At 50.7% G+C, this 24,285-nt stretch overlaps 1 protein-coding gene across 2 annotated transcripts; it reads right to left on the minus strand.

Moving 5' to 3' along the window:
* Positions 1 to 1,583: 1,583 nt before the first annotated feature.
* On the minus strand, positions 1,584 to 11,518 carry RELA (RELA proto-oncogene, NF-kB subunit). 2 transcript variants are annotated; one of them, XM_021925545.2, is made up of 11 exons: positions 11,186 to 11,507; positions 10,544 to 10,570; positions 10,302 to 10,453; positions 10,052 to 10,200; positions 8,466 to 8,557; positions 8,008 to 8,139; positions 7,061 to 7,165; positions 6,634 to 6,846; positions 4,555 to 4,635; positions 4,391 to 4,462; positions 1,584 to 2,982 (listed from the first exon to the last, which is right to left on the minus strand). In XM_021925545.2, the coding sequence occupies exons 1-11, from the start codon at positions 11,190 to 11,192 to the stop codon at positions 2,360 to 2,362; spliced, it is 1,653 nt and encodes a 550-aa protein (XP_021781237.2). In that variant the 5' UTR covers positions 11,193 to 11,507; the 3' UTR covers positions 1,584 to 2,359. The 2 variants fall into 2 exon arrangements, with proteins under 2 accessions (XP_021781237.2, XP_031509552.1); XM_031653692.1 differs by lacking the exon at positions 6,634 to 6,846 and having other exon boundaries at positions 11,186 to 11,518.
* Positions 11,519 to 24,285: the final 12,767 nt, after the last annotated feature.

Below are 24,285 nucleotides of genomic sequence, written 5' to 3' on the forward strand. Positions count from 1 at the left end.
GGGAGGTATAGTGGTGACTTAAACTCAGTGATAGCAGTGACAGTGGGGAGAAGTGGGCAGATTTTCCACGACCTCGTGGAAAGACTGGATGCAAGTTACTAAGAGTTGTGGCATCTACAGTAGTGGCCAGGTTTCTGGCTGGAGCCCCTGGAAGGTGGCAGGGCCAGGGCTGACACAGGGAAAACGAGAGGCAGACTGGGGATGGCTGAGGTCATTTGGAACAGGGTGTTTGAGAGGCCCGAGGACGTCACAGTGGAGATGTCCAGGGGCTGGTGCGCAGAGGAGAGAGGTCTGGGCTGGATACGAGGACTTGGAGCTGGTGAGCCATGAGCATGATGGGATCATTCACGAATGAGAGAAGGACCAGGAGAGGGACCGAGAAAGCCAAGGCGAGGGAGGCGCAGCATGGGCTGCATGGCCTGGGCTCCCTGGTTTCCCTCTGGGCCTCGGGTCGGGGACCTCCGGTCGGGGTCCCTGCGCAGCTCAGCAGTCGGCTTCCTCAGCTTAGGAGCCTTCTCACCCCGCCCGCTTCCTCCCCGGCCCCGCCTCCCAGAGACTACCCGGCAGCTTCGCCCGGGTCCTGACCGGGCCACCGCGAGCCCGGGCTCCGCCCCTCGCGTAGGAGTTCCGCCGAGGCCCGCCCTCGCTCCAGGCCCCGACCCTGGCCATCCCCAGCGAGCCAGAGCCCCGGGGCAAGCTCCACTTCATCGACGCAGTCGACCTGCAGTCTCGCAGACGCTGCCCATGGGAGCCTGCACCCAGGGCGTTTTGCGTTCCTAGGAGACTCGCTGACTTTTGGGACGCGTCCCGCTGACGATAACTCCTTTTCCCCTGCTGTTGTACTGCCGCAACAGTGCGAAGCCCAGAGGAAACGCCATCGGCTTCGGCGGGGATTTCCCCCAGATGCGGGACTCGGCCTCCGGTCGTTGAGGGCTCCTTGTGCGCCTGCGCACTCGAGAACGGGGGGGACCAGGCCGGCCAGCGCTATTTGCTCTGAGCTTGCGCTGGGGCAAAGCGGAAGTACGTCCAGCTGTAGCCCTGTGGGCTGCGGCTGGGCCTTTGTTTTGGCTTCCTGAGGCTGTGGATTGAAGCTTTCACCGTTCCTCCCAGAACAGAGTATCAAAGCATCGGTGGGGCAGGGTAGATCTTCACCTGGCACTACACATTCCCCAAGAGAAGCACACACTCCCTGGGCCACCCAAGGAATTAAGTCCAAATTTCCTGGCCCCATCAAATCTTTCGAACATCGTTTCTCTTACCTCTGACGCTGGCTAGTCCTTCTGCGAGATCCACTCTCAGCTGATCTAAGACCTGGAGCAAATGCGGCCTCTGGGAAGACTCCTGAAATTGCTCAATCCCCACAGTCAGTGGGCCCTACTAGGCTCTCGGTGTGTTAGGACTCCTGCCTTAGTTGCCCGTTTTCATCCACTGGAAAGTAACTCGGGGTTTCCAAGGGCATTCTCAGACTGCAGGCTCTCAGAGGACAGTGCACGCATTCACCCAGCTCTCTACCACCAATGTCCGGCCTGATGTGACTAGCAAAGTGTGTGCTCAGCGTCTGCTGAAAAAAAGTGAATCTCTAGCCAGCTTGGCAACAGATTTATTAATTCAGAGTAGAAAGAGCAAGAGTCCAAGTGCTTTGATTCTTCGGTGAAAACTATGCCTCCTGACTGGAGAGCTGCCAGCCTGCTCTCCCCGACTCTCTTTAACAACTTGCCCTCAATTAAGGCACTTGAGAAGAGGCAGAGCAGGGAAGTCCCAGACCAAACCCCCTCTGGATCCTTGAGAGCGCCAGCGTTGTTCCACTGGTTTCCTTCAGCCACAGCTGAGCAAGGAAAGAGCCGGCAGAGACCTCTGTAGGGCACGAAGGCCAGCCCCCCAAATGCTGGTGTTAGGCACAGCGACAATGCCAATGCCATAGAGGGGCTGGTACCTGGGGCGTTATTTTAAGGTGTAATGAATCCATGATGGAAGACACTTGATAATAAGGCTGTGTGGGCTCAAAGGCCTTACCTCTAGCCTGCTTCTCTCTCTAGGAGAGTACTAGAAGCTGCAGGATGGGGATGGGGGACCCCATAGTTCCCTACAGAGAAGGGAGCCAACCATCAGGATAGGGGAAGAGTTTGAGTTTCCCCAGCTTCCCCCTTTCCAGAGAAGTTAATGCTTCTGCTTAAGCACCTCCAAAAAGAGAGATAGATACAGATATTGCCAATAAAAGAATAAAATATGCCTTCCCCCTCCAAGGAAGACATCACCAAAGTTGGGGGCAGCTGGAACACACCCACCAGAATCCGTAAGTGCTCTGGGAGGGCTTCAATCTCCTGCAACCCAGTGCTCTGGGGAGGGTAGGCATCACCCCTTAGGAGCTGATCTGACTCAGCAGGGCTGAGAAGTCCATGTCCGCAATGGAGGAGAAGTCTTCATCTCCTGAAAGGAGGCCGTTGGGGAGCCCCGGGGCCCCCAGTGGAGCAGGAGCTGGGTCAGGGGGCCTCTGGGCCCCTGTCACTAGGCGAGTTATAGCCTCAGGGTACTCCATCAGCATGGGCTCAGTTGTGTGGGGGGCCACAGGTACGCCCTGGTTCAGCAGCTGCTGAAACTCGGAGTTGTCGACTGATGCCAGGTCTGTGAACACGGTTGGGTCTGTGCTGTTGCCAAGCAAGGCCCCCAGGTCTTCATCATCAAACTGCAGCTGCAGCAAGGCCTCTGACAGCGTTCCTTCCCCAGCCTGGGTGGGCTTGGGGACAGGTGGGGCCACAGCCTGAGGAGGGCCTGGGGCTAGGACTGGGACAGGGACTGGGGCCTGGGCCAGAGCTGATACCATGGCTGGAGCAGGGGCAGGGGCTGGAGCCTGGGGCAGGACTTGGGGAGGGGCCGAGGCCAAGGCTGAGGCCTGGCTTATCTGCCCAGACGGAAACACCATGGTGGGAAACTCATCATAGTTGATGGTGCTCAGGGATGACGTAAAGGGATAGGGCTGGGGTGCTGGAGGAGAGAGACAGAGAGGCAGGGGTCAGAGAAAGCCCTAGAGATCCACCCGTCCTCTTACCCCAGCCCCTCTTGATGGCGCCTAGGCTCAATCCCTCTCTAGGAAGTCGCTGCCAACACCCTATCTCCTTCCTCTTACCCCATCTGACCCAGCCTGTAGGGTCCAGTTCTAGCCACACCTCCACGTTGGAGTCCTCCCTGACTACTCAAGCCCACAAAACTCTCCCAGCCTTTTAAAGGAAGGGACACTTTGAGAGACAAGCTGGACTCCTCAGTTTACAGCTGGAAAACTAAGTCCTGAGAGGCAATGAGCCCATGGAGCACCAAGTGAGCAGTGGCCTCAAGTGGACAGCTTGTCAGTTTTTGAGCCTCGCACCGGCACATACGTCTTGCTAATTCAGAAGTGATTTTTGTTCCCCCTAATTCAAGTGAGAGATGAAAGCAGAGATTCTGCATTTTTTTTTTTTTGAGACGGAGTCTCCCCCTGTCGCCCGGGCTGGAGTGCAGTGGCGCGATCTCAGCTCACTGCAAGCTCCGCCTCCCAGGTTCACACCATTCTCCTGCCTCAGCCTCCCGAGTAGCTGGGACTACAGGCGCTCGCCACCTCGCCCGGCTAATGTTTTGTATTTTTAATAGAGATACGCTTTCACCGTTAGCCAGGATGGTCTCGATCTCCTGACCTCGCCATCTGCCCGCCTCGCTCCCAAAGCTGGGATTACAGGCTTGCTCACTGCGCCCAGCCACTGCTTTTTGAGAAGGAGTCTCGCTTCTGTCACCCAGGCTGGGAGTGCAGTGCTGGATCTCAGCTCACTGCAAGCCCTGGCCCGGTTCACGCTTATTCTCCTGCCTCAGCCTCCTGAGTAGCTGGGACTACAGCTCGGCCACCTTGCCCGGGCTAAGTTTTTGTATTTTTAGTAGAGACGGGGTTTCACTGCAGAAAGCAGCTGTGGATGGTCTCTGATTCTGACTCTCAGATCCGGGCCTTGCCTCGGCCTCCCAAAGTGCTGGGATTACAGGCTTGAGCCATCACACCGGCCAATGTTTTGTATTTTAATAGAGACATACACCGTGTTAGCCAGGATGGTCTCTCATCTCCTGACCTCGCTATCTGCCCGCCTCGCCTCCCAAAGTGTTGGGATTACAGGCCTGAGCCATCATGCCTGCCATTCTCGGGTGATTTTTTAACTTCTGAATCCCAAGATACCCAGTACAGGATTTAACTGGCACAGTGGTTCCCAGGCTTCAGCGTGCATTAGCGTCCCAGAAGTCGCTGGTTCCTGCGCCATCCTTTCAAAGCCTCTGATTCAGTAGGTCTGTAATGGGGCCCAAGAGTCTGCATCTCCACTGCTCCTCAGCTGAACAGAGCTGAACCTGTCGTTCCAGTAGGACAAAAGGAAATCCTTACCTGGCTTGGGAACAGCTGAGCTGCGGGAAGGCACAGCAATGCGCCGAGGTGGAGGCCGGGGGTCAGTGGGTCCTGTAGGGCAAGGGCTGGGTCAGTTCTCAGCCCCAGGGTGTCCCCTCCCTGCCCGCTGCCTTTCTCTCTGTCCTTCCCGGTCCCCATCTCACCGCTGAAAGGACTCTTCTTCATGATGCTCTTGAAGGTCTCATATGTCCTTTTGCGTTTCTCCTCGATCCGGTGACGATCGTCTGGGAACGTAAGGGGGAGAAGTGGGACTTGCTCTCCTCAGGTGGGCCCCCAACGCTCTCAAAGGACCCTCAGGAGGAAACCGAGGAGCCAGGCTTTCCCAAGACCCATTCTCCCAACCTCCTCTGCCAGTGAGAAGGGATGTGTGACATCCAGCAGTTCTGAGAATCCCACAGCTTTTGGAGGCCTCTGTTGGCTGAATCTGCCCCTCTACGGCCACATGGTGGGCCGAGTACAGGGGCCGTGCTCTGGGGAAAGAGGAGCCCTGGGGGGCCCCAGCCTCCAGCTCATGCCTTCCTGCACTGCTCACGTCCTGGCTCACTGTCAGCCTCCACCCAGGGCGGTGAGAATTTCTTGCCACTCTGGGGCAGCTGGGGCACAACTGCCTTAAGACTTCAGCAGACTCTTATTCTTATCTGTAATGGTTTCGTATTTTAGTCGGAGCTTTCAGAACTGTCTAATTACAATGGTACTTCAGTAACTCCAAAGCACCTCAATTCCATTAATTCAAAGACAACCTCATCATCCCTCAAAAACTGGGTTCTTTCTCTTGTATTTCCTGACCATCCATCTGCCATCTGCCCTGTCACCCAAGCTAGAAACCTTGGAATGATTACCTTCTTTTCTCTCACTCCCCACCACTAACTTGACACATATTTATCAAGCACCTACTATGTGCCAGCCTCCCTTCTAGCCACTGGGTGTCTGCTCCCAAAAAGTTGGCATCCTAATGAAAAAGTGAGAGGGACACAACCATATATACAAACCAGAAAATCTCAAGTGACAGTGGTTCAGGGAAGATACGGTGATGGAACAATACCGGAAGTGAGGTCGGGGCAGTCTAAATTTAGAGGGAAGGACTAATTTAGAGGTCAGAGAAGGACTGGCATAAGCCACCTGCATTAAAACCTTGGGCCAGGCATTCCAAGCAGAGGCAATAGCTAGACACAGGTCCTGAGGTGAGACTGAGCTTGGTCTATAAGATGCAAAACGGCTGCAGGGCTGAAGGGTAACTGAGGACAGTGGCGGAGATGTGATCTTGCTTCGCTATTCCTTCTACGAGGTTTGTGCCGCATCTTCTTTTCCTGGACTACAGCAACATCTTCCAGAATGGCCTCCCCGCTTTGAGTCTGTTCGTCTCTGATCTTCTACATGTGGCCTCCTGAGTCAACTTCCAAATCTGCTCCTGTCACTTCTCTACTTAGAGGCATTCAGCTTAACCACGCCCTCCTCTCTCTGAGCCTGCTCACTGCCCAACATCGGCTCAAACCACGAAGATGCCCCCGAACAGGCCGTGCAGTTGCCAACACCCCTTCCCTTCCAGGTGCTTGGCCACCTGCCTAGAGAACACACTTCCGTGTCTTTCTCCAGCTTCAACGCCACCTTCTCCATGCAGCTGTCTCCAGCTCCCCGGAGGCCACCGTGCCCCCGTGCTGCTCTGCACACACCTCTGTTTCACATGTCATTCTGTGACTTAAGGATCTGTTTTGCACATTTGTCTTCCTCAAGTGACTGAGATTCTGAGGGCAGGGAGCATGTCTTACTCATTTTTTGTATTCACAATACCTGGCACAGGCCCTGGTACCAAGTAGACATTCAAACCTTGACCAAAATGTGGCTGAGCTCTATGGTAGTGACAAGACAACCAGTGTGGCAAAAGGACCTTGAAGCCAGATGGCCTGGGTTCCAATGCTGACTCTGCTACTTACTAGCCACGTGAACCCAAGCAAGTCAGACACTATCTCCTACTTCAAAAGGGTCATGAGATTAGAATCAGGTAATCCAGTGAAATGCCTGGAATAGGGCAGATGTGTAGTACTAGCTCAACGTCTGAGGTATCCTTATCATTAAATGTGGCAAGAAATGGATTCCAATTACCATATAAATCCCAAGCTCTGACTCCAGCTTCTGGCCCTCAACTACAGCCCCAGACATGCAGTCTTGGCCTCTCTCTCATGGCAGAGCCCAGCTGCCCTGATGCTGCCATCCCAGCTGTGTACCTGTATCTGGCAGGTACTGGAATTCCATGGGCTCACTGAGCTCCCGGTCGGAAGGCCGCCGCAGCTGCATGGAGACACGCACGGGAGCCTGCAGGCTGGGGTCTGCGTAGGGAGGGGTCCGGAACACAATGGCCACTTGTCGGTGCACATCAGCTTGTGAAAAGGAGCCTCGGGCCTCCCAGCCTGGTCCCGTGAAATACACCTCAATGTCCTCTGCAGGAGATGGGGTGGCAGTGTGGGTCAGTGTGTCTGACCCTCCACGGTCTCCCCCTCAACTTCGGATGCTTGTCTTCTAATATCACCCTTTGGCCCACCTGAGGCCCCTGAGGCATAGGAGGAAGTATCCAAAGCCAGTTGCCTGCCACGCCCCGTCTCTGCTCAGCTTCACCCCTTGCTCCCGAGCCCACCCCTGCCTCCTGATGTATACCTTTCTGCACCTTGTCACACAGTAGGAAGATCTCATCCCCACCGAGGCAGCTGCCGGAGTTTCGGTTCACTCGGCAGATCTTGAGTTCGGCAGTGTTGGGGGCACCTGAGGCAGTGAGAACAAGGAAGGATGACCTGAGCCACCAGAGGTCCCCGGGGTGGCCTGCAGGAGATGCAACTTCCCTGCCTAGCCCCAAGTCAAGGTTGCCCAGAGCTTGCCACCTACACCTTTGCAGCCACAGTCAGACCTTCTTATTAGCTCCTCACCCCAACCAATTCAGCAAGTATTTGCCTACTGGGCGCTCAACACTGATCTAAGCAAGGAGAATACAACCGCATACAAAACCTAAACCTCTGCTCTCACGGAGCTTATAGTCCAGTGAGCGCCAATCTGATCACACTGTTTCTCCACCTGACCAAAGCAATCTTTAAGGTCAGTCCATACCCACCTTGGCAATGAGCCCTTCCCTCCTGACCCCCAGTTTATCCTGGTTTCCCATCTTTGGGGTTCCAGAGTCATTTTATTTCCATTCATCCTGCTGGTTACTTAATTAAAGACTGCAGCTGATCAGTCAGCCCAATTCATCTGCGGGCTTCTGTCACTGAAGCATCATTCTCGAACACTATCTTGTTCCTGGGAGTTCGTTTCCTAGAGTCATTATCGCAGTTGTGGGCACACCACCTTCTCATCACACGATACTGAAAATGCCCATTTCCCATCAGACTCCCTGCTAGACTCCCTGCCAGGCCGGAGCTACACCTCAAGGACAGCTCTGGGTCTTCTTTGCCTTCTCTCCCCAGCCAACAAAGAGCTGGGCACAGAAGAGAAGATGAATACACAAGATGATTGATGAATGAGAGCACCTCTTGCAGGCCACACTCACCCCAACCCCCTTCCTCCTATCCAGGCCCACCCTCTCCCCTTCCTGTGTCTCCCTCGCTACTCACGGTTGTCAAAGATGGGATGAGAAAGGACAGGCGGCAGGCGGAGGGGCCTGCCTGATGGATCCCGCACTGTCACCTGGAAGCAGAGCCGCACAGCATTCAGGTCGTAGTCCCCACGCTGTTCTTCTATAGGAACTGGCAAGAAAACAGGTGATCAGGAGAGCAGGGGAAGTGGGGATATAGGTGTGACCAGCTGGGGCAGGGAGCTCTGCTCTGGGAGGGCCGCTGGCGAGTGTGTAAAACACAAGTCCTAGAGGAGGCAGAACCCAGCAGTGACTCCACTGTGACCTGAATGTCATGTCCCCTCCTGGGCCTCAGTTTCCCAATGGCAAAGTGGGAGAGTACTGAATGGGCACCAAGAGTCCATCTTTACCGTGTACTGGCCAATGAGGGAGATGCAGGAAAGGCAGGCCAGGGAGGGTGGCAGAGGGTGCGGGGGCGGCAGGCAGGGTAGCCCTCACCTTGGAAGGGATTGTTGTTCGTCTGGATGCGCTGAGTGATAGCCTGCTCCAGGTCCCGCTTCTTCACACACTGGATTCCCAGGTTCTGGAAACTGAGCACCCCCAGCCATCTGTCCCGCTGTCTTTCACACAGCCCGGACCTTCCTGCCTTGCCCAGCCTGCTCCTTCCTCCCCCACCCACCCCCAGACCATCGCTCCATGCTTAACCCCCTCCAGTGGCTTCCTACTGTGCTGCAATGAACCCTGTCCCTTCCCTCAGCTGACAAGCACCTCCGTGCCCCCGCCCCCGCCAGCCTCCCTGTGGGCTCCCTGCTTACAACCACAGGGGCTTCTTTTCCATTCTCTAAACACAGGACACTCATTCCCACCTCAAGGCCTCTGCACTTGTTTGGTCGGCTTGGAATGTTCTTTTCCTACTTCTCTCCTCCTTCTCACCATTCAAGTCTTAGCTGAGGGAGGCCTTCCCTGACCTCCCAATCTAAAGTCATCACACCAGCTCCCGTAACTCCCCCACCCCAGGTTATCCTTCTATCCTATGACTTCGTTTTATTTTCAGGACTGAAATTGTTACTCTGACAGCACCTTGTTTATTTATCTGTGTATTTATTTATTTTTAAGAGACAGGGTGTTGGGCCGGGTGCGGTGGCTCACACCTGTAATCCCAGCACTTTGGGAGGCTGAGACAGGCAGATCATGAGGTCCAGAGATTGAGAACATCCTGACTAACATGGTGAAACCCCTTCTCTACTAAAAAAAAAAACGCAAAAAAATTAGCTGGGCGTGGTGGCGGGCACCTGTAGTCCCAGCTACTCGGGAAGCTGAGGCAGGAGAATGGTCTAAACCCGGCAGATAGAGGTTGCAGTGAGCTGAGATTGCGCCACTGCACTCCAGCCTGGGGACAGAGCAAGACTCCGTCTCAAAAAAAAACAAAAACAAAAACAAAAAAACGACAAGGTGTCGCTCTGCTACCCAAGTGTCGTGGTGCAATCATAGCTTGCCGTAGCGGTGACCTCCTGGGCTCAGGTGATCCTCCCACATCAGCCTCCCAAGTAGCTGGGACTATAGGCACAAGTCACCATACCCAGCTAATTTCTTATTTTTTTGTAGAGATGGGGTCTCACTATGTTGCCTTGGTTAGTCTTGAACTCCCAGGCTCAAGAGATCTTCCTGCCTTGGCCTCCGGAAGTGCTAGCATTATAAGCATGAGCCACTATGCCTGGCCTGTATATTTTTTTAAGGCCTGTCTCTGTCAACTGCAATGTCACCTCCAGGGGAGAGTGTTGGTTCAGTGGTTTTCTTTCTCAAACAAGAGACATGACTCCAAGGGGCCTGTCCTTCCAGCTACAGGGGTCAGGGATTCAGCAGTGATTAGGGACCCATCCATATCCCTTGGAGCTCTTATCTGTGCTAGAGTAGAGGTACAAATAGATCATTTCAAGACAAAGGGAGTTTACTTGCAGAGCTGAGTCAGAGCAAGAAGTAAGCAACTCTGCCCTGTGTCCAGAAAGGAGTAACACTGTAGCGGCTACTTCATAGCCCGCCTCCTGTCCCCTCATGCTGGGCCTCCTAGCCTGCAGGGAGCTCACCTGTGGATGCAGCGGTCCGGGCAGAGCTCAGCCTCATAGAAGCCATCCCGGCAGTCCTTTCCTACAAGCTCGTGGGGGTGAGGCCGGTGAGGAGGGTCCTTGGTGACTAGGGAGATGCGTACTGTCCCTGGTCCTGTGTAGCCATTGATCTGTCCAAAGTACAGAGGCCCAGACATCCAAACCTGACTCCCAAACACAGAGGGCTGGGGTTCCACAGCCCCTTCCCCGCACATCCTGGTGCAGTGCTGACCTTGATAGTGGGGTGGGTCTTGGTGGTATCTGTGCTCCTCTCGCCTGGGATGCTGCCCGCGGAGCGCCCCTCGCACTTGTAGCGGAAGCGCATGCCCCGCTGCTTGGGCTGCTCAATGATCTCCACATAGGGGCCAGAGGCCTGGGCTGGCTCTGCCAGGGGACACCGCAGGCCCATTAGACAGCTGCCCCCGGTGCCCTACCCCAGGGAACACCACCCCGACCGCTGCGGGGGCCACTTACCTGCCGGGAAGATGAGGGGGAACAGTTCTGAAAGGGGAGGGAGATCAGGGTCAGCACACACCCACTGCCCATCCTCACAAGGGAGTATCTGCTCTCCACAGAGAAGAGAAGCCAGGCTCCCTCCCAGGGGAACTGAGTAAGGACCTGCTTCCTAGAACCTGCGGTGAAACTAAGGAGTGGAGGAAAGGAACCAGAAACACCTGCTTCTTGAGGGAAAACGGGGTAAGGAATCCTTCTCCCGAGGGAAGCCGAATCAGGGCCTGTTGTACTTTCATAAGGAAAACTGAGGAAGGGCACGCCCCACCTCCATCCAGAGAGGAAACTGAATCAGATGCGTTCTCCTCTAATAGGGAAACGAAGCCAGAGCTGCCCCCATGGACGGTGTGGAGGGAAACTGAGTCAAGGCTCCCTCTGCTCCCCCACCCAGGGAGGATGCTGAGTCAAGGGCCCCCCTCCACCCAGAGGGGAAACTGAGTCAGACCCCTCCCCGCCTGCCCCGCCCCGCGCCACCATCCGGCAGGCCGACCGCTCCCTGCGCAGCGCCAGTCGGCGCAGGAAGGGGCGGAAAGCGGCGCGGGGGCTCCCGCCACAGCCGGGGCGGCCCCGGCGCGGCCACCCCGCGGGGTCAGAGGGCGACCTCACCGTCCATGGCCGGGGTCCCGGGGGCGGGGCCGGGGTCGCAGCTGGGCCCGCGGCGTGCACTACAGCCGAGCCATTCGCCAGAGGCGGAAATGCGCCGCGCGCGCCCGCCGTCGCGTCACTGCCCGGAATCCGGCCGCGCCTGCGCGCTGCCCCGCCGCCGCCCGGCGAAGGGGCCGGGAGCAAGTGCGCGCCGCGCGGAGGACGAAGAGGCCGCGCGCACAGCCGCTGCCGGGGGCCGGGGCCAAGTGCGCGCGTCGCCGGGGACGAAGAGGCTGGTGTGCCCGGTGGTTCGGCTAGCTCCCGGGTCCCGGCCCCGCCTGGAGGGCGGGTCCGCCGATTACTCACTTTGTTTTTAGGGGATTTCAGGGCCCCCTCCCACCGATCGGCGGAGTTTGGTGATGTCACTCTGGGCCGGGTCTGGAGCAAAGCCCGGGCTACGGGGCTGCGGCTGCCCGCCCCGCGCAGGGAAAGGCCCAGCCGGGCCTTCTGCTCCGCAGAGGCCGGGTGGTTGAACTCCACGCCGGTTTCCTAATCGCTAAAGGTGCCTTTCGGTGCTGACCGTCTCAGAAGCACGTTAAAATGTCCAACCTACCCCACTGTAGATGCGGCTGTAGGGGAAGCGGAGCGGCCGGACCTCCCCGCCTGACAGTGCATCAGGGAGCTTTGCGGAGCCTGCAGCCCGGATGGGACAACTTGAGGCCCTCCCGCTGGCGAGCTGGCCGAGAGCTCGTCCCTCTCCAGCTAAAGCGCCAGCTTACTATGCAGCCAAACTGCCGGCCCTCAGCGGCTGTGGGAGCAGGGGGTCCCCAGGGGTAAACCCCGGAGCTTCGTCTCTGAAGCCTGGCGCTTGTATCTCGGAAGGTCCGGGACCCACAGGGGACACTCGAATCAGCAGGGCCACAACCCCCACCCCCACTGCCCCCGCCTGTGTTTGCCCTGGACCTCCAGCTAGGGCTGACCACTAATTCTGTCATGTGACCCCACAGTGCGGGTAGCTCCCCCAAGACCAAGCCCAAGGCGCGTCCTTGTGGGGGCTGGGGCTGGCGCAGCCCCACCTCAGGCCTCATCCCCGAAGGAGGATGCTCCAGGGGGCGGAGTCTTCTCCAGATGGAGAAAGACTTATTTTCTCTGAATTCGTCTTAAATTAGGAAATCATGTGGGAATTGGAAAAGATTGGAAATTCTGACTTGTTTCCCAGGCTCTGAAGAAACAGGAAGAGAAAAGTGAAAATAGAGTTAGCACCCCGCCCACTCATTTCAGTTTCCCCAGTGGCTGGCCCTGATTAGAAAAGTGTTTACTTTTGGCAGGGGGCGGGGAAGGCCGACTTCAGTGGACCGAATGGATGACATACAATTATCATTAAACCTTGCATGGATCCTCTTCTTAAAATTCATGTATATTTATAACTTTTAAATTAATACCATGAACACCCGTGTACCCATTGCAAAACTTAAGGGACCACCACCGTGCAGAATTCTGCATTGCATTGTATTGTATTGTATGTATTTATTTTTTGAGACAGGCTCGCGCTCTGTCGCCCAGGCTGGAGTGTAGTGGCACAGTCTTGGCTCACTGCAGCCTCTACCACCTAGGATCAAGCAATCCTCCCACTTCAGCCTCCTGCATAGCTGGGACTATGGGAGCACACCACCATGCCTGGCTAAGTTTTTGTATTTTTTTGTAGAGAAGTGGTTTAACCTTGTTGTCTAGGCTGTCCTTGAACTCCTGAGCTCAATTTTCCTTCCACCTTGGCCTCACAAAGTGCTGGGATTACAGGAATGAGTCACCACGCTGGGCCAGAATTCTGTATTTTCTTAAATTAATTAATTAATTATAACTAGACATGGGTCTTGCTGTGTTGCCCAGGCTGGTCTCAAACTCCTGGGCTCAAGCGATACTCACACCTCAGCCTCCCAAAGTGGAATTACAGGCATGAGCCACCACACCTGGGCCAGAATTCTGTATTTAAAAAAAAAAAAATTACTCATATCTGCATGCCTACACAATATATTTTTTGGTTTTCCTTAGTTTTGGACTTTTTTTTTTTTGAGATGAAGTCTCGCTCTGTCGCCCAGGCTGGAGTGCAGTGGCATTCGGCTCACTGCAACCTCCACCTCCCGGGTTCAAGCGATTCTCCTCCCTCAGCCTCCCAAGTAGCTGGGATTAAAGGGGCCAACCACCACTCCTGGCTAATTTTTGTATTTTTTTAGTAGAGACGGGGTTTTACCATGTTGGCCAGGCTGGTCTTGAACTCCTGACCTCAGCCTTGGCCTCCCAAAGTGCTGGGATTACAGGCGTGAGCCACCGCGCCCGGCCAGTTTTGAACTTTTATGTAGAGGGCATCATATGATTTGTTGTCCTTTGTTACTTGCTTTTTTCACTCAACATATTACTATGATTCATCTGTTTCACAGTTAATTCACTTTTCACTGCTGTATACTGTTTTGTTGTGTAAATATACCACTGTTTGTTTATCTAGTCATCCTGAAGACGGACATTTTTATTTTCATTTTTTTCAGATGGAGTTTCTCTCTTGTCGCCCAGGCTGGAGTGCAATAGTGCCATCTTGGCTCACTGTAACCTCTGCCTCCCAGGTTCAAGTGATTCTCCTGCCTCAGCCTCATGAGTAGCTGGGATTACAGGTATGTGTCACCATGCTCGGCTAATTTTGCATTTTTTTTTCTTTTCAGACAGAGTTTTGCTCTTGTTGCCCAGGCAGGAGTGCAATGGCACAATCTCGGCTCACTGCAACCTCTGCCTCCCAAGTTCAAGTGATTATCCTACCTCAGCCTCCTGAGTAACTGGGATTACCCACCACGCCTGGCTAATTTTTTGTATTTTTAGTAGAGACGGGGTTTTACCATGTTGGCCAAGCTGGTCTCAAACTCCTGACCTTAGGTGATCCACCTGCCTCAGCCTCCAAAAATGTTGGGATTACAAGCATGAGCCACTGCACCTGGCTAATTTTCACCATGTTGAAACATGTTTCACCATGTTGACAGGGTTTCACCATGTTGGCCAGGGTTTCACCTGTTGAGACAGGGTTTCACCATGTTGGCCAGGGTGGTCTCTAACTCCAGACCTCAGGTGATCTGCCTGTCTCGGCCTCCCAAAGTGCTATTACAGGCGTGAGCCACCACACCCGGCCATGGGCATTTGGACTTCTAATTTTTTGCTACCATAAGCTTTAGAGCACTGAGCTAATATGCAAAAACAGCAATCATGTAGTTTTTAAAACTTAGTCTGGGGTTAAAGAAGTATGTAAACAACTATGTTTTCTTAAAGATTTATAGGAGCATTGTGACTAGACCAAGGACAAAGAAGTTCCCAACCTCCTCGGCCCCTCGCTGCTGCCCAGATGTCTGCCGTGGGGTACCTCTTGGTCACACCCTCCTCCTCTTCCCTGCCCTTAACATAGAAAGAGTCTAAGATTGTACTGACTTAAAATGGTACTTTAGAACGCTAGTACACCATCCTCTCAGTCTTGTTGGCTTTCAGAATAAACCAATAAACCTACTTTTTCTCCCACCAACCCCCCTATCAGTTGGGATCCTCTTACCTAGGCCTCCCAAATAGCTGGGACCATAAGCACTCACCACCACACCCAGCTAATTAAAAAGAAAACAATTTTTTGAGGCAGGGTCTCACTCTGTCGCCATGCTGGAATGCTGTGGCATGACACTGCAGCCTCAAACTCCTGGGCTCAAGCAGTCCTCCCACCTTAGCCTCCCAAGTAGCTAGGACTAACAGCGTGTACCACCACACTCGGTTAATTTCTTTTTTTTTAAATTTTTAGTAGACACAAGGTCTTGCTGTGTTGCCAAGGCTGGTCTTAAACCTCTGAACTCAGGCGATCCTCCTGTCTCAGCCTCCCAAAGTGTTAGAATTACAGGCATGAACTACCAAACCTGGCTGAGTTTTAAAAAATCTTAATGAATGCATGGATTTAAATATATTAGCTGTGTTTTAATCAATTATAGTTATTCTTATTGAAATTCAAATTATTCATCTTTGGTTAGGGAGAACCTCTTCATGTTAGTTCTTCAGTCCTTTTGACACAATTCCAATATATGAGTCGTGGTGGCTCATACGTGTAATCCTAGCACTTTGGAAGGCTGAATGGGGAAGATTTATTGAGGCCAGGAGTTTAAGACCAGCCTGTTCAACATGGCACGATCCCTATGTCTATTAAAAATAATAATAAAGGCCAGGCGCGGTGGCTCAAGCCTGTAATCCCAGCACTTTGGGAGGCCGAGACGGGCGGATCATGAGGTCAGGAGATCGAGACCATCCTGGCGAACACGGTGAAACCCCATCTCTATTAAAAAGTACAAAAAAACCTAGCCGGGCGAGGTGGCGGGCGCCTGTAGTCCCAGCTACTCGGGAGGCTGAGGCAGGAGAATGGCGTGAACCCGGGAGGCGGAGCTTGCAGTGAGCTGCGATCCGGCCACTGCACTCCAGCCTGGGCGACAGAGCGAGACTCCGTCTCAAAAAAAAAAAAAAAAAAAAATTATAATAATAATAAAAAGCAATTGCAGTAGCCTGTGATAGCTTCCTTGCTATCTGATATGAAAAAATGTTTCTTTTCTTTTTTCTTTTTTTTTTTTTTTTGAGACGGAGTTTTGCTCTTGTTGCTCACGCTGGAGTGCAATGGTGCAATGTCGGCTCACTGCAACCTCTGCCTCCCGGGTTCAAGCAATTCTCCTGCCTCAGCCTCCCGAGTAGCTGGGACTACAGGCGCGTGCCACCATGCCTGGCTAATTTTTTGTATTTTAGTAGAGACGGTGTTTCACCATGTTGGCCAGGATGGTCTTGATCTCCTGACCTTGTCATCTCCCCGCCTTGGCCTCCCAAAGTGCTGGGATTACAGGCGTGAGCCACCGCGCCTGACTGTAATTTTTTAAAAATATGAAATGCATCAGGAGTTCATACTAATGTTTCCTATTCAAATTTAGAATTACAAGGTTTTTAAATTTTTATTTATTAATTAATTATTATGATGATGATTATTATTTTCTAGATGGAGTCTCGCTGTGTTGCCCAGGCTCACTGTAACCTCTGCCTCCTGGGTTCAAGCAATTCTCTGCCTCAGCCTCCTGAGTAGCTGGGGTTACAGGCGCCCGCCACCATGCCTGGCTAATTTTTGTATTTTTAGTAGAGACAGGGTTTCACCATCTTGCCAGGCTGATCTTGCACTCCTGACCTTGTGATCCACCTGCCTTGGCCTCCCAAAGTGCTGGGATTATGGGTGTGAGCCACCATGCCTGGCTAGAATTACCAGGGTTTTAACTTAACCTTAGTCACTTTACATATTTCTCCCATGTCAAAAATCTTGCTTCTCTTTTGAGGAAATAGAAAAGTCCACTCTTAAGTCCATATGGAGTCTCAAGGGACCCAAATAACCAAAACAATCTTAAAAAAGAGAAACAAAGGTGGAGGACTCATATTTTCTGATTCCAAAACTTACTACAAAGCTACAGTAATCGAAACAGCGTTATACTAGCATAAAGGCAGACATACAGGCCAGCTGCAGTGGCTCACGCTTGTAATCCCAGCACTTTGGGAGGCTGAGGCGGGCGGATCACTTGAGGTCAGGTGTTCAAGACCAGCCTAACTGACATGGAGAAACCCCATCTCTACTAAAATACAAAATTAGCCAGGCATGGTGGCTCATGCCTGTAATCCCAGCTACTTGGGAGGCTGAGGCAGGAGAATCACTTGAACCTGGGAGGTGGAGGTTGTGGTGAGCCAAGATCAAGCCATTACACTCCAGCCTGGGCAACAAGAGCAAAATTCTGTCTCGGAAAAAAAAAAAAAAGATAGACACTATGACCGATAGTACAGAATAGAGAGCCCATAAAAATAAAACCTTTCCTTGGCCAGGCACGGTGGCTCATGTCTGTAATCCCAGCACTTTGGGAGGCCAAGGCAGGTGGATCACAAGGTCAGGAGATCGAGACCATCCTGGCTAACACGGTGAAACCCCGTCTCTACTAAAAATACAAAAAAAAAAAAAAAAAAAATTAGCCGGGCGTGGTGGCAGGCGCCTGTAGTCCCAGCTACTTGGGAGGCTGAGGCAGGAGAATGGTGTGAACCCACGAGGTGGAGGTTGCAGTGAGCCGAGATCACGCCACAGCACTCTAGCCTGGGTGACAGCGTGAGACTCCGTCTCAAAAAATAAATAAATAAATAAATAAATAAAACCTTTCCATATACAGCTGAATTATTTCCAACAAGAGTGCCAAGACCATTCAACGGGGGAAAGGACAATCTTTTCAACAAATGGTTTTGGGAAAACTGGGTATCCACATGCAAAAGAATGAAGTTAACCCTTACCTAACACTATATACAAAAATTAACTCAAAATGGATCAAATGCTTGACCTGGTGACTCACATCAGTAATTCCCACACTTTGGGAAGCCAAGGCGGGAGGATCACTTGAACGTGGGAGTTCGAAACCAGCCTGGTCAACATAGCAAGATCCTATCTTTACAAAAGCCAAAAAAAAAAAAAAAGAAAAAGAAAAAATTAGCTGGGCATGGTGGTGCATGCCTGTAGTCTCAGCTACTCAGGAGGTTGAGACAGGGGATCACTTGAGCCCAGGAGTTCAAGTTCACGGCAGTGAGCTGTGCCACTGCACTCCAGCCTAAGCGACAGAGTGTGACCCTGTCTCAAAAAAATAACTAAAAAGGGGCCAAATACCTAAATGTAGGACCTAAAACTATAAACTCAGAAAAAGACATAGTACTGTATGTTTTTTATTGTTTATATGTTATTATTTATGTTTTTATTATGTTATTTATGTTGTATAATATTCATGACATTGAATTTGGCAGTGATTTATTGGATACAACATAAAAGCACAGGCCACAAAAGAAAAAAAAAATGAAGCTTATAAAAATTAAAAACGTTTGTACATCAAATACAATATACTGGAGTAAAAAATCAACCCACAGAACGGTAGGAAACACTTGCAAATTACGTATCTGATAAGGATTAATACCCAGAACATATAAAGAACTAATGATTGGCCGGGCGCGGTAGCTCACACCTGTAATCCCAGCACTTTGGGAGGCCAAGGCAGGCAGATCACGAGGTCAGGAGATCGAAACCATCCTGGCTAACACGGTGAAACCCCGTCTCTACTAAAAATACAAAAAAATTAGCTGGGTGTGGTGGTGGGTGCCTTGTAGTCCCAGCTACTCGGGAGGCTGAGACAGGAGAATGGCGTGAACCCGGGAGGCGGAGCTTGCAGTGAGCTGAGATCACGCCACTGCGCTCCAGCCTGGGCGACAGAGAGAGACTCTGTATCAAAACAAAAACAAAAACAAAAAAACAAAGAGATACCACTTCACACCCATTAGGATGGCTGTTATCAGAAAAACAAGGTAACAGCTGTTTGCTGAGAAATGTGGAGATGTGGAGAACATGTGGAGAAATTGGAACACTTGTGAATTGCTGGTGGGAATGTAAAATGGTGCAGTCGCTCTGGAAAACAGTATGGCAGTTCCTCAAAAGAATTAAACCAGAATAGGCCGGGCGCGGTGGCTCAAGCCTGTAATCCCAGCACTTTGGGAGGCTGAGACGGGTGGATCACGAGGTCAGGAGATCGAGACCATCTTGGCTAACACGGTGAAACCCCGTCTCTACTAAAAAATACAAAAAACTAGCCGGGCGAGGTGGCAGGCGCCTGTAGTCCCAGCTACTCGGGAGGCTGAGGCAGGAGAATGGCATAAACCTGGGAGGCGGAGCTTGCAGTGAGCTGAGATCCGGCCACTGCACTCCAGCGTGGGCGACAGAGCGAGATTCCGTCTCAAAAAAAAAAAAAAAAAAAAAAAGAATTAAACCAGAATTAACACATGATCCAGAAATTTCATAGTACTCAAAACTACTGAAAGCAGGAACTCAAACTGATATCTGTACACCAATGTTCATAGCGGCATTATTCACAATAGCCAAAAGGCGGAAACAACCTAAATGTCCATTGATGCATGACCAGTGTGATAGTTAATTTCATGTGTCAACTTCACCAGCCCAAGTAATACCCGGATAGCTGGTAGAATATTATTTCTGGGTATGTCTGTGAGAATGTTTCTGGAAGAGGTTAGTATTTGAATCAGACTGAGTAAAAAGATCCATCCTGTCCAACGTAGGTGGCCATCATCGAATCCACTGAGGGCGCGAATAGAACAAAAAGGTGGAGAAAAGGTGAATTCTCTGCTGTCTTGAGCTGCAACATCCATTTTCTCAGACATCAGAGCTCCTAGAGGCCTTCAGACTCTGAGACATTACACCATTGGCTTGCCTGGTCCTCTGGTCTTTGGACTTGGACTGAATTACACCACTGGCTTTCTGGGTCTTCCAGCTTGCAGATGGCAGATTGTGAGACTTCTCAGCCTCCATAACTTTGTCATCCAATTCCCATAATAAATCGCCTCTTATATATCTATATCTGTTTGGTTCTGTTCTGGAGACCCCGGACTAATGCAAATGGATTAACAAAATGTGGGCCGGGCGCGGTGGCTCATGCCTATAATCCCAGCACTTTGGGAGGCCGAGGCGAGTGGATCACTTGAGGCCAGGAGTTCAAGACCAGCCTGGCCAACATGGTGAAACCCCACGAAACCCTGTCTCTACTTAAAAAAATACAAAATTAGCTGGGCGTGGTGGCGCATGCCTGTAATCCCAGCTACTTGGAGGGCAGAGACAGGAGGATTGCGTGAACCCAGGAGACAGAGGTTGCAGTGAGCCGAGATCACACCACGACACTCCAGCTTGGGTGACAGAGTGAGACTCCGTCTCAAAAACAAAACAAAACAAAACCCCCAAAATATGGTATATACATGCGAGGGAATATTATTCACCCTTAAGGAAGGGAATTCTGATACATGCTGCATTGAGGAAACTTGAAGACTGCATGCTAAGTCAAAGAATCCAGACACAAAAGGACAAATGTATGATTCTACTTATGTGAGATACCTATAATAGTCAAATTCATAGAGAAAGAAAGTAGAATACCCATTACAAGAAGCTGGAGAGAAGGGGAAATGGGGAGTTAATGCTTAACAGATGCAGAGTTTGTGTTGGGGATGATGAAAAAATTCTGGAGCAGGATAGTGGTGATTGATGGTTGCACACAGTGTGAATGTACTAAGTGCCATTCAGTGGCACACTTATAAATGGGTAACATGGTAGATTTTAGGTTATATATCTATAACCACAATTTTAAAAATCTCAGTTCTTTCTCTCTCTCTCTCTCTTTTTTTTTTTTTTACTTTTATTTTAGAAATGGGGTCTTGCTCCGTTGCCTAGGCTGGTCTTGAACTCCTGGGCTCTGGGCTCAAGCAATCCTCCTACCTCAGCCTCCCAAAGTGCTGGGATTATAGATATGAGCTACTGCGCCCAGCCTCAGTTCTCAATGACACCAACCCATTACTCATTTGCTTTATCTCACACTGTATACAAAACAGTTTCAGAATAATGATACCAACTCTACCTCCATAATGATTTTTTTCTTTTTCTTTTTTCTTTTTCATAAAACTTATGACTCAACATAATATGACTTCTGAAAATATATTTTTGTAGTTCTTGTCCTTAGATTATAGCCCACTAGGGATGATAGTCAGATAACTTTGTTTTGAATCTCTTTGAATAGTTAATCTCCATAAAGTTATACCAGCAAATTAATACATAGTTTTATTTTCCATTTTTAGGAATTGCTTTTTGAAGTTTTATTTTTCTTCATAATGATGTGAGATATTATATTGTTCCAAAGTCAAATCTATATAACAAGTTATGTTAAAAGGAGTCTTACTTCTATCCCTGTCCTCTCCAACCTGCTGTCTCCCTCCCCCTATAGGTAACTAATTTTTTTTTGAGATGGGATCTTGTTTTGTTGCCCAGGCTGGGGCAATAGTGCAGTCATAGTTTACTGTAGCCCCAAACTTCAGGGCCCAAGGGATCCTCACCCTTCAGTCTTCAGAGGAGACTGAGGAGACTGAGGCCTGACACTACGGGCACTCACTACAACACCCCACTAATTATTTATATTTATATTTATTTTTATTTTTTGAAATGGAGTCTTGCTCTGTCGCCCAGGCTGAAGTGCAGTGGCGTGATATTGGCTCACTGCACGCTCCGCCTCCCAGGTTCACGCCATTCTCCTGCCTCAGCCTCCTGAGTAGCTGGGACTACAGGTGCCCACCACCACTCCCGACTATTTTTTAATATTTTTGGCAGAGACGGAGTTTCATCATGTTAGCCAGGATGGTCTCGATCTCCTGACCTCGTGATCTGCCTGCCTCGGCCTTCCAAAGTGCTGGGATTACAGGCATGAGCCACTGTGCCCAGCCCACTTTTTTCTATTTCATCATGTGTTTTCTTCCTTCTCCTTCTTTTTTCTTTTTTTTTAGATGGAGTCTCACTCTGTGGCCCAGGCAGGAGCACAGTGGCATGATCTTGTCTCATTGCAACCTCCTCCTCCTGAGTTCAAGCAATAATCGCTCCTGCCTCAGCCTCCCAAGTAGCTGGGATTACAGGCGTGCACCACCGCGCCCAGCTAATTTTTGTATTTTTAGTAGAGGTGGGGTTTCACCATGTTGACTAGGCTGGTCTTGAACTCCTGACCTCAGGTGATCTGCCTGCCTCAGCGTCAAAAAGTGCTGGGATTACAGGTGTGAGTCATCACACTCAGCCTCTTCTTTCTTCTTAAAAAATGTATTTTATATCTGGAGTTTCTTAGATAAATTGTAGTATGAGGATGTCTTCTGATGAACAGAAATCCTGAGTTTTAATATGGTAAAATTATTCAATGTTAAATGAATTTTTGTGGGCTGCACCTGGCCTACAGATTATTAATCGATTTGCGTTAGTCCGGGGTCTCCAGAACAGAACCAAACAGGTATAGACATATAAGAGGCGATTTATTATGGGAATTGGTTGACAAGTTTATGGAGGCTGAGAAGCCCCACAATCTGCCACCTACATGAGCCACCACGCCTAGCCTCCCCCAAAACATTTTTGAAAAAGAACAAAGTTAGAGAAATTTCATTATTTAATTTCAAAATTTATTTAAAAGCTAAATGTGGTTGGGCGTGGTGGCTCATGCCTGTAATCCTAGCACTTTGGGAGGCAGAGGCAGGCGGATCACCTGAGGTCAGGAGTTTGAGACCAGCCCGGCCGACATGGTGAAACCCCGTCTCTACTAAAAATACAAAAATTAGATGGGTGTGGTGGCACATGCCTGTAATTCCAGCTACCTGGGAGGCTGAGGCAGGATAATTGCTGGAACCCAGGAGGCAGAGGTTGCAGTGAGCTGAAATTGGGCCATTGCACTCCAGCCTGGGCAACAGAGTGAGATTCCATCTTAAAAACAAAACAAAACAAAAAACAAAGGCCGTGAGCGGTGTCTCACATCTGTAATCTCAACACTTTGGGAGACCAAGGCGATTAGATCACCTAAGGTCAGGAGTTCAAGACAAGTCTGGCCAACACGGTGAAACCCTGTCTCTACTAAAAATACAAAAAGATTAGCTGGGTGTGGTAGTGTGTGCCTGTAATCCCAGCTACTTGGGAGGCTGAGGCAGGAGAATCGCTTGAGCCCAGGAGGCGGAGGTTGCAGTGAGCAGAGATTGCACCACTGCACTCCAGCCTGGGTGACAGAGTGAGACTCCGTCTCAAAAAAAAAAAAAAAAAAAAAGATAAATGTTGGACTTCTTTTTCTTCCTTTTTTTTTGTTTGAGATGGAGTCTCCCTCTGTCACCCAGGCTGGAGTACAGTGGTGCAATCTTGGCTCACTGCAACCTCCCGGGTTCAAGTGATTCTCCTGCCTCACCCTTCCAAGTAACTAGGACTGTAGGCACATGCCACCACACCCGGCTAATTTTTGTATTTTTTAGTAGAGATGAGGTTTCACCATGGTGGCCAGACAGGTCTCAAACTCCTGACCTCAAGTGACCCACCTGCCTCGGCCTCCCAAAGTGTTGGGATTATAGATATGAGCCACCATGCCCGGCCAAATATTGGGCTTGATTAAAGGAGGTTTTACTGACAGTAACAAAACAAAACAAACAAAACTAAGAAAATAACACTGGCTCGGTGTGGTGGCACATGCCTATAATCCCAGCACTTTGGGAGGCTGAGACAGGAGGATTAACCTGGACGATATTCTGAGACCTCGTCTCCACAAAAAATTTGAAACACTAGCTGAGTCTCGTGGTCTACAAAAAATACTGAACTTAGCTGCGTGTGGTGTCACACATCTGTAGTCCCAGCTAGTTGGGATGAAGGCACTCTTTATTGCAGAAACTCCGTCTGTTTACATTTCTAGCAATGTTTCCTAGCCAGTCCTGGAGTGAGAACAAATTCTTCCCTCCATTCACCGCTCCTTCCCTATTTCTCTTAATTGATTTTTAACAAGGTTTCCAAGGAAACCTTTGTGGGGGAAAGTTTAATCTTTTTAAGAAATGGTGCTGGAACAATAGGGAAAAATAAAGAAGCTCGGTCTTTCCCTTATGCCATATACAGGAAGTTGTTTCTTGTTTCTGCTGATACCCACTCATGGTCATTTACCTTCATGGGTTTGGTGGGTGGTTGTGAGGTCAAATAACAGTTCTGTGGATTCACCTTGGGAACACTTCCTTCCACGGAGGGCTCGTTTCTGCTTCTGCTCCATCTTCTGCCATTAGGACTGGTAGGGTGAGGAGGTATGGGAGCACTGGATCCATTTTGGAACTAATTTGGCCTCTCTTGTGAGTTTATCTCTAAATAAGAGTCTCAAAGTCAGCATTTCATCATTGTTCTTGTTCTGGGAATTTACAAACATTGGCCTGAGGTTAACTACATTTGCTCTTTTTTTTTTTTTTTTTTGAGACAGAGCCTCACTCTGTCACCCAGGCTCGAGTGCAGTAGCATGATCTCCTCCGTTCACTGCAACCTCCACCTCCTGGGTTCAAGTGATTCCCCTGCCTCAGCCACATGAGTAGCTGGAGTTACAGGTATGCGCCATCATGCCCGGCTAATTTTTTGTTGTCGTCGTTGTTTGGTTTTGTTTGTTTTTGAGACAGAGTCTTGCGCCGTAGCCCAGGCTGGAGTGCAATGG

The sequence above is a fragment of the Papio anubis genome, chromosome 12, assembly GCF_008728515.1.
Source record: "Papio anubis isolate 15944 chromosome 12, Panubis1.0, whole genome shotgun sequence".
Taxonomy (NCBI): domain Eukaryota; kingdom Metazoa; phylum Chordata; class Mammalia; order Primates; family Cercopithecidae; genus Papio; species Papio anubis.

Excerpts from the sequence above, each read along its gene's own strand:
- RELA (XM_021925545.2), bottom strand. Across the intron at positions 6,847-7,060 it reads GTGTGACAAGGTGCAGAAAG|AGGACATTGAGGTGTATTTC; the intron begins GTATACATCAGG and ends CATCTCCTGCAG. Across the intron at positions 4,636-6,633 it reads CCAGTACCTGCCAGATACAG|ACGATCGTCACCGGATCGAG; the intron begins GTACACAGCTGG and ends TTACGTTCCCAG.